We start from the raw sequence: 14,521 nt of genomic DNA on the forward strand, positions 1-14,521 counted from the left end.
CTGCTTTGCAGTACGTACCTTTAACTGGAGGCCTTTTAATCCAGCCTGAATGTTGGATTCCCGGAAATTGATGCTTTCTTTCCTCCACATCACAACGTAAAACTTGCGGTTTGATTGATAACCAAATACCACGCCTACATAATCCGAGCCTTCCGCTCCTTTGACAAACAGTACACCACTGTAATCTACAGGCCCATATCGTACAGAACCTTAGAAAAAAAAAACTTTTTAAAAGAAATTTCAGGTTTTCTTTTTGATTGGTATTTAATTCTTTGATTAATTAATTAATAATTCTTCTCGGTTTTCACATGACGTCACAGACGCTATGCTGGTGTCCCCAAACAAAGAAACGGTGGCCATGACAATGTTGGTGTCCAGTCCCAATCCCCAGGGAACTGAATCTACTATTATGCAAACATTGCTGTTGATCACGTGAGTTCAAACCAACAACACAGCCTTGGTTAAATCAATCAGAAGTAAAATTAAAATTTTCCCGCCCTCAGAGCCGGCTGCATGTTGCCTCGAATGATATCAGTTCAGCTGATCGTCTTCTCCTATACAGTGATTGGTCACGTAGTTAATCTTGGTCTTGCTATATTTCATGGGTTTGCAGAATTCGGTTCATTTTGAGATTACTGAAAACAGGATCGGAGAAAAAAAAAAACAATGAAATTGGAATGTTGCCGTATCTGATATCTGTTCGCTTCATGCCTATTGGCGAATCATTTTAGTTGTTTTCAGTGTGAGGGTAAACATTTGATAAGGTAACGTTAAAAATAAAGATGCTGTACTGTTAGGCAAAGATGAAGAGAAGAGAACACAAACCGATAAGCATAGACGGGTGTTGAGACGAAACATCTGTCACTTCCTCAACATCGATACCCTACGAAGAAAGAAAAGAAGATTAGATTAGATGACGAGGAAAAAAAAAGAAAGCGTCGGCTGGCTCAACTGCAAGCAATTGAAAAACGATGTTGGAATGATTTGAACCTAGAAAAAAAGTTCAACTACAATCTATTCCTTCCACGAAACTGCATATAAATGCAAATTGAAGGAAGACGCCCTGCTCCTCCCTGATTTTATAAATAAGTTTACGACGAAATACAAGATTGAAAAACTAGACAAGTAATGGAGAGGCTGAGATACATGTCTCACCTCTATCCTTTCTAAATAATATTTTTTCTCTCCAAAATTCTCTCTTTTTTGGTATAATGCACTGATGTAAAAAAAAAGGTAACACATCGGAAAAAAACTTTACGCAAGAATGAATGGACCTTTTCTTTTTCTTTCTTTTGCTTAGTTGTATATTCCTGGCCTCGGTTTTTCAAAAGATGGCTATAACGCTATTCACCGGATAAATCACTAATTTAATAATTTCTTTTTTGTCATTATACAACTAAAAAAAAAAGCCTTTAACTCAACACCACAATACGAACGGTATTAAACCCTTAGGCTATCAATTCAAGTTGCACACCCAATTCCGGTTGACTGGTCTTTAGATACGTCTGTGTTCGAAGGCTAACTGGTCTTGAATATAGAGGAAAAACACTAAACAACAGAGGCGCCGCCTGAATAAAAAGAAACGGCACTTGTCATATTCGAAAGAAAAAAACAGCGTACATTCTTAGCTACTCTCCACACAGGAACTGGATCACTATGTCCTGGATACAAATCCACAATGAAGTGATCGGTGAAGCTTGTCTTATTTAGGTGTTTAACATTCGGGCAGTGATCAAAATTATCTGGGACGCCATCACCATCGAAGTCGGAGATGCAGGCATCACCAATAGGGTTTGCTGAAAGCAAAAAAAAAAAAAAAACCAAAACACTTACACATTGTAAGCGTCAAAGCCGAACCACTCTTGGGTAAATCAATTATGTCCAGAAATGCATGCAGCTCCAAAAATTACAAATTTCACCTAAAAACCCTTCCTTAAACCATTTTAATAAAAACTAAGAAAATTGTTAATAGTAGATGCCCATGACAAATTTAACAAAAACCACAAATTTTGCTTAGATTGCACAAAATTGTGCACCCAGTAACAAAGCAGGAAATTTTGCAAAAATTACAAATATTGCAAGAAATTGCTTCTTACCCTAACTGGAGAAAAACAAATTCAACAAAAACTGCAATTTTTACAAAAAATCTCAAATTTCACAAAAATTGTGATAGATCGCAAAACTGTCAAAGTTGGAAAATGTAGAGGGTAATGACAAATTTAACAAAAACTACAAATGCTGCAAAAATTACAAATTTCACAAAATTTGATTGGTAGGCAGCTTCACTAATAGCAGAACATTTGGATGTCGTTTACCTTCAGGGTCGTAGAATAATTCTACGTGTTCTTGGCCTGAATTATTAACCAAACGACAATTATCGACGAGATTGGAAACACCATCGCCATCTTGATCTTCATCGCATGCGTCTCCTACAAAGAATGAAGAAACGGAGTAAAAAAAAAACGTTTACATGCCTGGTCAATTATGAACAGAATTGGGGTAGGAGTGAAAAGACAATGCCCCAGTCACACTAACTAAGCAAGGTTCTATTTGAACTGGTTTAGAAAATGAGGATAAGTGACAGAAACATGTAGGACTGGATTTGGCATATGGTTCACTGTGGTTCAGGTAAGTGGGCTTGACTGATACTAAATCTCGAGTCGACAAAGATTAGTAAGCTTAGCAGCTGACGTAGGTGAATACGTTTTGATTTGAATGGGGAAGACAGCATGGATCAGGAAGGAAGGGGTAATGAAACAAGTTATGAGCAGAGCGGGACGAATGACGGAAGCGTCGTAAAAATTTAGGGAATTATACAAAAATTCGGAAAATGACAAAGTAAGTGATTGCCTTTCATTCGATAATACGGACTATGAAAAGGGAAAGCACTGCAAGGTTTCACGGAAGAAATAATGTCAATTCAAGCTAAAGGGAAACCCACCAACACTCTAGAAACGAGATGAAATGAGGGGACTTCACACTCACACCAGCTTTTTACCAAGTTCCTTTCTAATTCACAAATCCGGTAAAGTACACGCTTTTATTGCATCGCTATGATTGGCTAATTTGCCAGGCCATATTCAACAGTACGTGTTTGTGTTGCCCGATGTACGGCCCGCTGTAAGGCTCGGTAAATTTGAAATTTTGATGCAAGTTTTTTACGTTGTTTATGTGAAATAAACTCGTGACACTGTTTAAATCTTACAAGCAAATAAGATTTATTTGTTTTTCAGATTTTTATGCATGCCAATATATTTGTTGCAGTTGAACCTTCCGCTTGACTTCAACTAGTTTCCTTTCCAGCGAGCATTATCACTACCTCAGAGATATAATAAATATCTCATTAACTTCGTTTTCTCGGTCCGAACTGTAATTTACGCATCCTCATTTTTTCCCATTAATGTAAAGCCCAAAACGCGCATAAATCAACTTACAGGAAGGACCTCGAACTCGGTTAGTAAGAGCAACGTTAATCGAGCAACTGGCCATGAAATCCGGAAAACGTCAAGAGCAACAACAGTGCTGTCGCAATTCACGTTGAACTGACCATAACCGTGCACAATCTTTGTTTTCGGTCCGCACTTGGGTTGCAATTTAAACGATTGATTAGTTATCTTGTCCTAAAATTTACAAATATGTTGTTTTGTGCAACGTCAAAGCTGAAACAGCCAACAAAAACATGAAACTTGTCGAATTTCATAATCATCTCCATATATTAACCGTGGTAAAAGGCATATAATAAAAGCAACTTTCTCTTCGTACCTACGCTATCAACATCTGCATCGGCTTGATCGCCATTTGGTAGATCCACACAGTTATCGTAAGCATCTGGAACCCCATCACCATCCCTGACAATACCCAGCCATAAAATACAGTTAGAAAAAAACAAATCTGCGATATGCGTTTTCATTTTCACAAAGACACGACACTTTAACAAAGGTCCTCACAACACCCCCCCCAAAAACGACATTTTTTGCCAACAACTTGTTGTAGTTTTCAGCAATATTCCTGAAAGACAGCAAACATACTCGGAAGAAAACAGCAGAGTTACAAGAACGCTACTCACTTGTCTGTCCCTGGTCCAGCAAAACACGCATCACCAAAACCACTGTCGTAAGTCGCGACCTACGCAGATGCAAGATAGGGATTATTAACTTATGATCAGCACAAACTAACTGAGGAAGTTTTCTTCTCCTCTATTGATTCACTAAGAAGACCTAAATGCCCCTTAAAGGGAATGTAAACCCAAAAATCGTACACTTTGTGTTCACATATCGGTTTAGCACATATGGCAAGTATGACATGTCTATCATTCTTTCTTTTCAGCCAAGCCGGTTTTCACCTCGTTAAAGCTGTTTGAAATTTGAGACATCCGCCATCTTGAAAATGGCATCTTTCTTGTGACGTCACAGGTGATACCTTCCGCTACAACTTCGTGAAACACGGACTTGTTTTTGTTTGGAATGTATTTATTTCTTCATGATGGTAAAGCGTTGCGTCGTTCAGTTTTGTAGTAACTCAAACAAAACCGGGCATACTATACATAAAGTCCCAAAATACACAAATTTGAAGAAACAATGGGTAAAACTTGTTCAAGTGAAAAGAGCCGATTTAGTAGAGTCGTCGATACATTCTGTTATTTGTATCAATCATTTTTCTCCCGAATGTTATGAGAAAAGTTACATGTCAGAAATGGGTCTCAAAAAGGAGAAGCAACTATTTCCCGGTGCCGTGCCGACGATTCAGGCCCTTCGGTTTACACGCCCTTTAAATCCCTTCCTAAGAGGTAATAACTGCTGTACATAAGCAGTTTTCCAGAAGGAAACCACTCTTTCCAACAGGGAATCGATTTTCGTTTATATGTGTAACCGGTCTTGAAGAGCGTGATCTCCTACCCATGTTACCCATATTATCTACCACTTATTACATAAATGGTCATCAGGATCAATCCTTTTATTAGCCATTGCCAGGATTACTAATTGTTCAATAATAACCCGTATTTGCTTGTATTTACCTACCTGAGTAGGATTAGATGTCTTAGGGCAGTTATCACATGCATCACCAACACCATCACCGTCAATGTCAGCTTGATCAGGATTACTTACTGTTGGGCAATTATCGGTACTATTCGAAATACCTGAGAAAAGCATTTATCACATTAAAACCATGAAAAACTTTATGTTAATAAAAACAAACCATCTTTTGTTCAGTATAATGGCGTAATACCATCATCGTCCAGATCTCCAATCTCGCAGGCGTCCCCTATACCATTTCCGTCACTGTCACGCTGATCAACATTCACTATTGCGTTACAGTTGTCACACGCATCGCCAACTCCATCTCCATCCGTATCTGCCTGGTCTTGATTTTTCACAAACTGACAGTTATCCTGAATGGTTTTCGAGAAAGAAAAAAGTGACCGCTTTTTGAATTTTTCCGCTGTTTGTGAATGATAACGAAGATGCATGCTAAAAATCATAAAACAACTAACCTCGAGATCAGGAATTACATCGTTATCATCATCGACATCACAAGAGTCTCCGTCGGTATCATCATCAGTATCTTCCTGACCCGTGTTGGGTACACTCAGGCAGTTATCCTAAAAACCATTTCAATACAAGTAAGAAAAAAATTGTACAGACTGTAATACTAAAAGAAATATACACCTTTTTGAATGGTTTAAATTATAATAAACGCCGTTATTTTGCGAGTTGCGTAGTATTTTCCTCTCCCCTTTGGGGCTCGGAAAAATACGGGCAACGAGCAAAATGTCCGCACATATTACATGTGAAACATTCAGTAACGGATTTATTATTCCAATATTTCGCCATTTTCTCGTTGACTTCTTCCTGCATTGACTGGCGCGTGCGAATGACGAAAACAACACAAAAGAAACCATTCAAATATGCTTATTTGATTGGATAAACGAAATGACGAGTGACAAGCAATGACAAGCTAAATTCTCGGGCTTTGCATCGTGTTGAAAACAATTTCTTTTATTGAAAAACTCCCGTTCCGTCCGTATTTGCTCTGTTCTATAAACCGATCAAACAGTGTATTACCATCTTATAGGTTGCGCGTTCTCTTGACCAAATATGGTAAAATGGCGTAATAGTGGTATAATAAGATCAATTAAAGTCCGGTTAAATCTTGAGGGAACTCTTTTTGAGACATTAAATAAACTCCAACTTAAGTTTCCAGTAATCTTGGATTTGCTTAATCGGGCTTTGATGAACTGGGGCCGGTTGCTCGAAGCCTGGTTACCGTTAACCGTTGCTTAAGAGGTATCAAAACCTGTAGGTTTCCATGGTATTTAACGCCGTTTCGAGCGACCCGAGCCTGGGCCTCGGACTACAATTTATGAATACTGACGTTTCGACAATCTCACTGGGTCACACTGGGACACTGGGATGTGTGCCCCTCATAAGGGTGGACCATAACACCGGGAGTTCCGTGCCCTGCCTTTTGAGAACAGTGTGTGGCTTCTTTAATGTCCCACAATGTTAACAGCAAGGATTGTAAGTTGGGACCTACGGTTTATAGTCTCATCCAATAAGACTAGAAATTCAAACCATTAGCAGATGTAATTGCAGAGGCAGTTATTATTTTAACATCCCGAGTGTTGGTCCAGCCGAAGCTCGAGCCCGCGACAGCCGGTCAGCGGTAAACTTAAGAACGGCACATTCTCTTGTTTACACTCACTCGGGCGATCGTACTTCCCTTACTTCATCAACAACGAGCTCAAGTTTTGTTTTGGCATACCTTCTTGCAATTCGGTAAAGTACAGCTTAGACCAATGGAGGGAATTCCATCAAGATCTGAATCAACTTCGCACTCTTCTCCATCACCACCAAAACCATGATTACACTGAAACGAAAATGTATGTCACGCTTTAAAATTAAGCGTGTATTTTTCAAAAAGTGCACACTGTTACAACCATCAATGGGCCATAAACGAGATTTTAAATGTTGCAAATAGACCAATTTCGATATATTAAAATTCAGTCAAAAACAAAAGGCATCGTCTCGAGGCTCTGGGGAATAAACTCATACAAATCCTTATATTTATTCCCCAGAGCCTCGAGATGATGTCTTTTGTTTAGGACTGAATTTTAATATATCGAAATTGGTCTATTTAACCCTGGTTCCCACTTCCCAAAATCAACAGCACTCAAAAAAATAGGCGCAAACGAATGTGAAATAAACATTAAGCAAAAACGCAAGAATAAAATTTTTCCCCCTTCCTTGAGCTCATTTCACTATTAAGGAGGGGGCTTAACCAAGCATACGAATGATGACTTAAACCAATTAAAGAGTAGTTTGACCGCCATCTTTAAACAGTCATTCAAAGTCAAATCAAACCAATATGTTCGATTAGCTCTGAAGGATTTTAACAAAAATAAGACATTTGACAGGAAATGTATGTGGTTCGAACTGAGCCAATTTTCAAAAAAAATTTTCCGAAGGGAACGCGAGAAAATTTGGCCACACTGACGTCACCAAAAATAAGAAACACGCGTGCGGTTCAGGCTTCACAAGTCATACCAGTGCCCAGCTTGTGCGCGATTCTAGGAACTCTAGGGAGCCTCCTAAATAAAGTTGTTATTATTATTATTATTATTATTCTCTTATAATCTCTTATAATCTCTTCCTACAAGTTTACTGCGCGTGCGCATGCTCCATTTTCTTTTGATTAAATTGTATTGATGAATATGAAATGGAACGAGGCTTCAGTGACGACACAAAACTTAAAAAATACGAATTTACGAAATAAAATAGATGATGTGATACCGTGCACTTGAATAGTGCGGTGCCAGTTGAGGTGCACTGTGCATTCTTATCACATGTGTGCGATCCATTGGCGCACAGGTCACCAGGAAAACATCCAGTGTATCCATTTCCGGTAAATCCTGGATGACACGCCCCGCAGAGGAAACTTCCCTGTAAGAGTTATAAAAATAACAAAACTTTCAAAAAACGTTAGCGATTTACGTCCTTTAGTCTCATGTCTTGGATTCTAAAATGCTGTGAAATTAACGTTGAGTTTACACAAAAGGGATGGCGACCGCAAATCTACAAAACAAGACCATTATCGGTATGGTCAAAATGACCATTGATGAGAAATGTATCAATAGTAAATTAATAAAACCATTATTATTTACTATTATTACAATTTATGCATTTCTCATTAATTATCACTTAGACTTGATAATGAGGTTAGCTTAACGTCGAAACGTCGTTTTTACACACATATATTTGGCATACATGAAATTGTTTGACCTTTGTTGTCTCTTTACTTCAACACTGTTCGTACCAATTCCGTTACAAGTGGTTTGCAACCAATTTCTAGAGACGAAGATCACAACGGTGCAATGTATCAATGCTGGTGGACGCACAAGAGGAGCTTTGTTTTCGTCCACCAACATGGCGGCGATGACGTAACGTAAAAACCACCAATAGCAGGATACTCCGCTCATATCGTGACAAGATATCGCAAAATACTAACAGCAATATCAAGTTTTATTTTAAAGTCACGTTTTCGTTGATGTTCCCACTGCACAACTTTAGCAACTACGATATCAAAAAAAAAAAAACTTGGTACTTTATCCCGAACGAAGAGAATTAATGTATTTAAGACGTTTAGAGTTGCTTGAAATCTTTACAACGGCAGTTCAAAAGATACGTCTTTCATATATTTTACAATCACTCTTTACCTTGTACAGCATATAATACGAATCCGCAGCTGACCAGCTCGCGTCGATGGTGTGATAGCAAAAATAGGCTGATTTAGCAACAGAACGGGAATGTCAGTGGCGACGGCGCACGCAGAAAAAACACCAATGAGAATTCAGAATAGAATAGACTCCACTCTTTTCTTCTCTATTCTAAATTCTCATGGGTAGTTTTGCTGCGCGCGACGTCGCCACTGACGTTCTCGTTCTGTTGCTACATCAGCCTAATGGTAGGGGAGTACAGCGCAATCGCAAGCTTACTTTGCAACTGAAGTTGTTCAATCGTTGTTTAAAATTCAACCTCCACTCTTACTACAGAATAAGTCTAAACCGAAGAAAATTGCATTTTAAAATCGTTTATTTTCACGTTAAAATTTCGCGAGGGTTGCCATCTTGAATAATTGTGACGTGTTACGGTTGCCCTATTGTTCTGACACAAAGAGCTTTTGTCTAATAACAATAGGGCAACCGTAACACGTCACAATCATTCAAAAATGGCGGCGCCCGCGAAATTTGAAAACAAGAATAGGCGATTCTAAACCTTATTTATTTCGGATACAAACACTTTCTTTGAAAATACTTCAGACTGACTTTACTGTAACGGTTATTTCCCGTGATTTAAGGTTATTTTTTTGGTTGAAGTTGAGGTTCCCTTTAAAACATATCTTTGATATGAAGGGGAGAAGTGATCTGCGCACTTATCTGGGCAATTTAAGCTAATAGGGAGCTTAAGCAACGACAACGGCGACGGCAACGAGAACGTCACCAATTTGCATATTTAGTGGGTAAAAACAATAGCTTTGCACGCCCTGCACGTGCGTTTTTCACTTTTGTCCATTTTGTTGCCGTCGTCAGCAAAACAACAACGTGAAATAGCCAAGTTTTTGGTTTTGTAAAGAACGTCAGCACTTGAGGATAAATTTTCATTTTCTCTCCTAAAATGGAGTGCCGTTCCGACTGGTGTCATCTTTGAGGAATTACCACACCCTTGTCATATTAAAAACGTTGAAATAATCCCGAAGCGATTGAAATAACGCAAATTTATATTTTGAGATGACGTTCTCGTTGCCGTCGCCGTTGTCGTTGCTTAAGCTCCCTATTGTCTCTTATAGAGAAGACACCAGGAGGCTTCAATGCGCCTCTGCGATGCCGGTGCACTGATGCTCTACCAACTGAGCTATGAAGCCACTCAGTTGGAACAAGCTGCTCCCATTTAAGTGCCAGGATAAATTCTCCCGTTCATCCATAACTAGCACTTTAAGGACGTTCGCGCGAAATTTTTCTAACATTGATTTTTTTCTGAAAATTTTACCGTTGAAAGATCATGAGTTAGCGACGTCAGAAATGTAAAAAAAATGGGGGGTCACCGACTTCGTTTTGGAAATAACATGCCCAGAAGAACACCAAAATCTGAGTAAATCGGGCTTCCTTGGCGAAGAAGACCACAGTAGCTGCAAGTCCCAAAATATTGCAATTAGCGCTTTGAAGGGAAATGTTCTCTGCCAAATATGGTTTAAATGGACCTTTTAAGCGAATTTAGTCAGCTGGTGAGGTTCCTCAAAGAACAAGTTCGCATTTAACGACAATAGTTTCACGCGCCTTGCAGCCGCAAAATGGCAGGATTCTATGTCCCGTGGACAGAAATCTTCAATTTTTTTTAACTTCCCACATTGATTTTTTGTTCATTTTTGGACAATGTGGAGATAATTGTAAATGAAATCTGTTTCTGAAAAGAAAAGTAGGGGTCACCGAACGTCCAAGATCGTTAAATCCAATCAAAGCTATAACAATGGCCATCTGCCCTATCATTGTTCATTTGAGTACTTAGCGCGCGCGCTCGATGCATGATGTGGCATGGCGTGGCATGTGGATTTGCGTGCGCAGTAAGGATGCGCAGAAACAATTAGCGCGAACGTCCTTAAATACTCTTCTTTATATCTTTCATATATTTCATAAGTACGTACATCGGTATTAATGCATTGTGCATTAGGATCACAAGTGCTTATCCCCTCTTTGCATTCATCGATTTCTTCACAAACTTGTGTTGAGTTCTGCGCATCCTCGAGACCAACACCTGACGGCGCATTACCGCGATACCCAGCAGGACACGCGGCACACTGGTACCCAGGAACAAGGTTCTCACACTTGTCCGAGTCATAACAGGGATTGGCACCAGTACACTGAAAAAGGACAAAATAGTCTTAAAGTGGATGTTTTAGTATCACAAATTCGAACCACACTCAGTGCCTTCAACAATAGCGACATTTTATTTTAACTCTTGATTATTTCTTTTCAATTTGAATGGGCTCTATCGAGCTACAGTTTCGTCTCTCTTTTGAATGCTAAAAGGTTTTTTGAAACTGGCAAAACTAACGATGCAGTCTGAGACACAGTGCCATTGACAATCGCCCCCCCTTCCTTGCACAGTTAGGCCTCCGAGGTCAAACACTAATGAAGTTCGTTTTACAAGAAATCGTGAGAGAAACTTCGCAAGGTTGAGGTTGTGGGTGGAAATTTGATGTAACATAATCTACCAAAAAAAGTATTAAAACGGGTGTGCCTACAAACGTTTTGGTCACGATTGTTTGTTTCTGCACCGACTGAGACAATTAATTTTACTGTCTTCTGTTGTCACAGATGGCAAGGCCGTATAGATTGGTAAATTTTGAATAGTTTAGGCTATGTTTTTTTCAAAATTCTTGCATCTGCCAGTGGATAATAAAAGAGTTTTGCTTTGTGTTACTGATGAGTTACCATAGAATGCAATTCTTGTCAGGTGCAGCCTTTTAGCCGAAAATACAAATCACCTTTACGAAAACCTACCAATAAGCGATCAACTTGAAATACTCCTCCCACACTCACCTCATCAATATCGTCACAAGTGCGTCCATCGCCCTCATATCCACTGGGACACAGACCACATTGGGATTGACCAATACCAACATTGAGACAGCTTACACCAGGAAAACAGGTACTTTCTGATAAACATGGACCTTGAATGAAATGATATTACACGCAGTAAAGTAGTGTGTTTAAACACTCAGACATCGAGGAAGACTACTTTTATCTTGACTTTAAAAGCGCAAAACACAACGCAGAATAATGGGCAGTTGTCAAAAAAGATCTGTTACTCAAGCAAGGATCTGGGCAGATAAGGCCGGAAAGTTCCATCTACTATGATTAATATGCAATTCACTTATTCATGACATCCAAAAGAATACACATGAATAAGCCATTTACGAGTTCATGTCTACCTCCTCTTCAAAGCGAATCTAAGTGCAAAGTTTTTGTGATGGTAATTAGTTCTACTTTACGGATGAATGAAAACTAATTTTCATAAGAAAAACTTCGCACTAAGACTCGCTTTGAAGAGGAGGCAGACATGAACTCGGAAATGGCCTATTACGGTACCCAATACAGCAGAGGCAGAGGTAAGGTGGGAGGGATTAGTAAACATAGAAGAGCAATTAGAGACAAGGAAAGGATCGAGTGTTCCAGTTGTATTGCCCTTCAGTTACATACTTACAGTCGTCGGAAGAGTTGCACGTCTGACACAAAGAACAGTTAGGGAAGCTTCCATGTCTGGCCCATTGACCAGCGAGACATGGCTGACAGCTTGTCTTCATGGAAGTGCTTGTATAACCATCAGCACAACACTGACATGTCTCTGCTCGGCTCTGATTGTTGAAACTTCCAGGAGGACACAGATCACAAGGGAAACCTAACGGGAACAAAAAAGCCAGGCTTAAGGGCCCATACCGTGACTAAATTTCGTGTAAAACGAAATTATCCAAATAGCTAACATGTGGTTTCCATGTTGTACTGAGAAAGTAACACTGTTTTGGATGTGAAGTACTCCAGTCTAATTATAAGCACCCATTTCAAATCGGTATGCCTTTCCGTGACTGTGTGTGGTACATCGATTGAAAAAAAAATTTTCAACATTTGGGAAATTTCTGCGACCTTCCGCGTTAGTATAGCGGATATCGGTGATGGCGTGAGGCAAACAAAGGAGGTCGCAGTGCGAATCCTTTACTCTTCTGAATCTTTCCTTAAAACTAAGTTACTTAGAAATGAGTACCTCGCTTGGCACAGGCTTCCCTGATTTCCCTCCGGTTCTGCCGAGAAGCAATCTCGTCCCCAGAGTACGCTTTTCTTTTGGTCAGCGCCAAGAACACGGACTCTGGCCACTTCCAAGGCAGGAAGTCCGAAAATCACGGACTTCCGGTTCATCTACGCAAGCTCAGAAACTTGAAACAAGAGTGGTTGTCAACTGTGACAAACATGGACCTTCACTGCGACTGCGAATAAGTTGGAAGTGGCCAGAGTCCGTGTTCTTGGTGCTGACCAAAAGAAAAGCGGACTCTGCGAACGAGATTGGTCGAAAAGGAAAGAAAACCCTCTGCACAAATCTCCTCGATGTTCTGTCACGCATGCGCGTCGTCATGTCAATGCCACGTCACTCTTCTGCCATTGGGAAGGCGTTAAAATCCAAAGTGAAACTAGTTTTAGCGGGTTTTAAACATGCTATTGTTTAATTTTAATAACCTTGTGATGCTGTTCACTTTGCAGAAAAGATCGCCACCGTTTTGTGAGATTGTTTCACTCAAGTATTTTATCAGTACCTTTTCAAAATGAATGTACCTTTTCCATCACTGTAACGTCCCGGTGTACAATCCTGCTTCATTCCTTCGAAACACACTGTTCCAGGCTCACAGTCGAAGCATTTCTCAGGGCACCACTGATTTTAAATTAAAATATTAGCAGAAAACGACAATGAAGAAAAACCAACATGAACTGAAAAAATACAGGTCCGCTAGTGGATTAGTCTTAACTTACCGTTTCATTGCACTTCACGTAAGTGCTAGCTGGACAGGGAAGCGCCGTTCCATTTTTGCAGAGCTGAGGATAGAAAAATTACGAACAATTATCCGAAGGAATAAAATTTGCATGGTTGGTGAGATGTCGACAGGTTTAGGCGCCGTCCACAGGTATCCGGAAATTTTTGTATCCGTAATTTTTTTTTCCGAATGCAGATTGCGTCCACACGTATCGGGCGAATTTCGAGGCCGTATCCGGAAATTTCGTATACACTCTCCGTAGTGGGAATTTTTGAATACAGTTGTGCAGCTATGATTAATTTGTCCTTTGAATACACCAAAAACGTCGTGATATTTTTACATGATATCAGTGTCATCTGTCCATTTAAACGAGTCCACGTATTTCCTTTTGCTTGTTTGTGCTGTTTTAGACTTTTTTTTTACCTTGAGACTCTCACGTGCAACTCGTTAACAAACAGAGAAATGGCGCCAACATACGATTGTGCGCAAGCTCAACAAGCAAAATCTTTGTCAAAAGCACTAGGCACTAGAGTGTATCAGTCTGGATACGTGTGGACAGTGAAAACGATTCGAAAACGATTGGAATACGCCACATAAGGACGCGGACATTTTTGAATCCGAAAAAAAAAAAATTGAAGATACAAAAATTTCCGGATAGGTGTGGACGGGGTTTTAATTTTTACAACAATTATCCAGGTTTCCGAGCTCATTTTACATACCCATCCCTCAGGACAGGATGAACAATTCGCTGCTGCCCCAAATGAAAACTCCGTCGGTGAAGCTTCGCCACAGCGTTTCTCGGTGCCGTCACCAGGACAGAAAAACCCAGTGGTACATCCACGACATCTGGGCTTGGTGGTGGAGTTCAGAGCTGTAGATATGAAAGAAAACATTCACTAACTTAGTGCAGTTTTTAATTGGGTTCAGTAAAACGAAAATAAGAGTATCG

At 39.8% G+C, this 14,521-nt stretch overlaps 1 protein-coding gene across 1 annotated transcript in view; it reads right to left on the minus strand.

Moving 5' to 3' along the window:
- LOC138006735 (uncharacterized) overlaps window positions 1-14,521 on the minus strand; it is a 111,935-nt gene that overhangs the window by 9,763 nt on the left and 87,651 nt on the right. Inside the window, exons 51-67 of the mRNA XM_068853242.1 lie at window positions 14,292-14,443; window positions 13,571-13,633; window positions 13,376-13,472; window positions 12,258-12,452; window positions 11,594-11,724; window positions 10,696-10,911; window positions 7,791-7,940; window positions 6,763-6,867; window positions 5,492-5,599; window positions 5,227-5,389; window positions 5,019-5,137; window positions 4,067-4,125; window positions 3,763-3,848; window positions 2,316-2,429; window positions 1,621-1,796; window positions 826-883; window positions 19-209 (exon numbers count right to left, since the gene is read on the minus strand). Of these exons, the coding sequence (XP_068709343.1) occupies window positions 19-209; window positions 826-883; window positions 1,621-1,796; window positions 2,316-2,429; window positions 3,763-3,848; window positions 4,067-4,125; window positions 5,019-5,137; window positions 5,227-5,389; window positions 5,492-5,599; window positions 6,763-6,867; window positions 7,791-7,940; window positions 10,696-10,911; window positions 11,594-11,724; window positions 12,258-12,452; window positions 13,376-13,472; window positions 13,571-13,633; window positions 14,292-14,443 (2,183 nt within the window). The remainder of the gene's footprint in view (window positions 1-18; window positions 210-825; window positions 884-1,620; window positions 1,797-2,315; window positions 2,430-3,762; window positions 3,849-4,066; window positions 4,126-5,018; window positions 5,138-5,226; window positions 5,390-5,491; window positions 5,600-6,762; window positions 6,868-7,790; window positions 7,941-10,695; window positions 10,912-11,593; window positions 11,725-12,257; window positions 12,453-13,375; window positions 13,473-13,570; window positions 13,634-14,291; window positions 14,444-14,521) is intronic.

Source organism: Montipora foliosa, chromosome 1, assembly GCF_036669935.1.
Source record: "Montipora foliosa isolate CH-2021 chromosome 1, ASM3666993v2, whole genome shotgun sequence".
NCBI classification, from domain to species: domain Eukaryota; kingdom Metazoa; phylum Cnidaria; class Anthozoa; order Scleractinia; family Acroporidae; genus Montipora; species Montipora foliosa.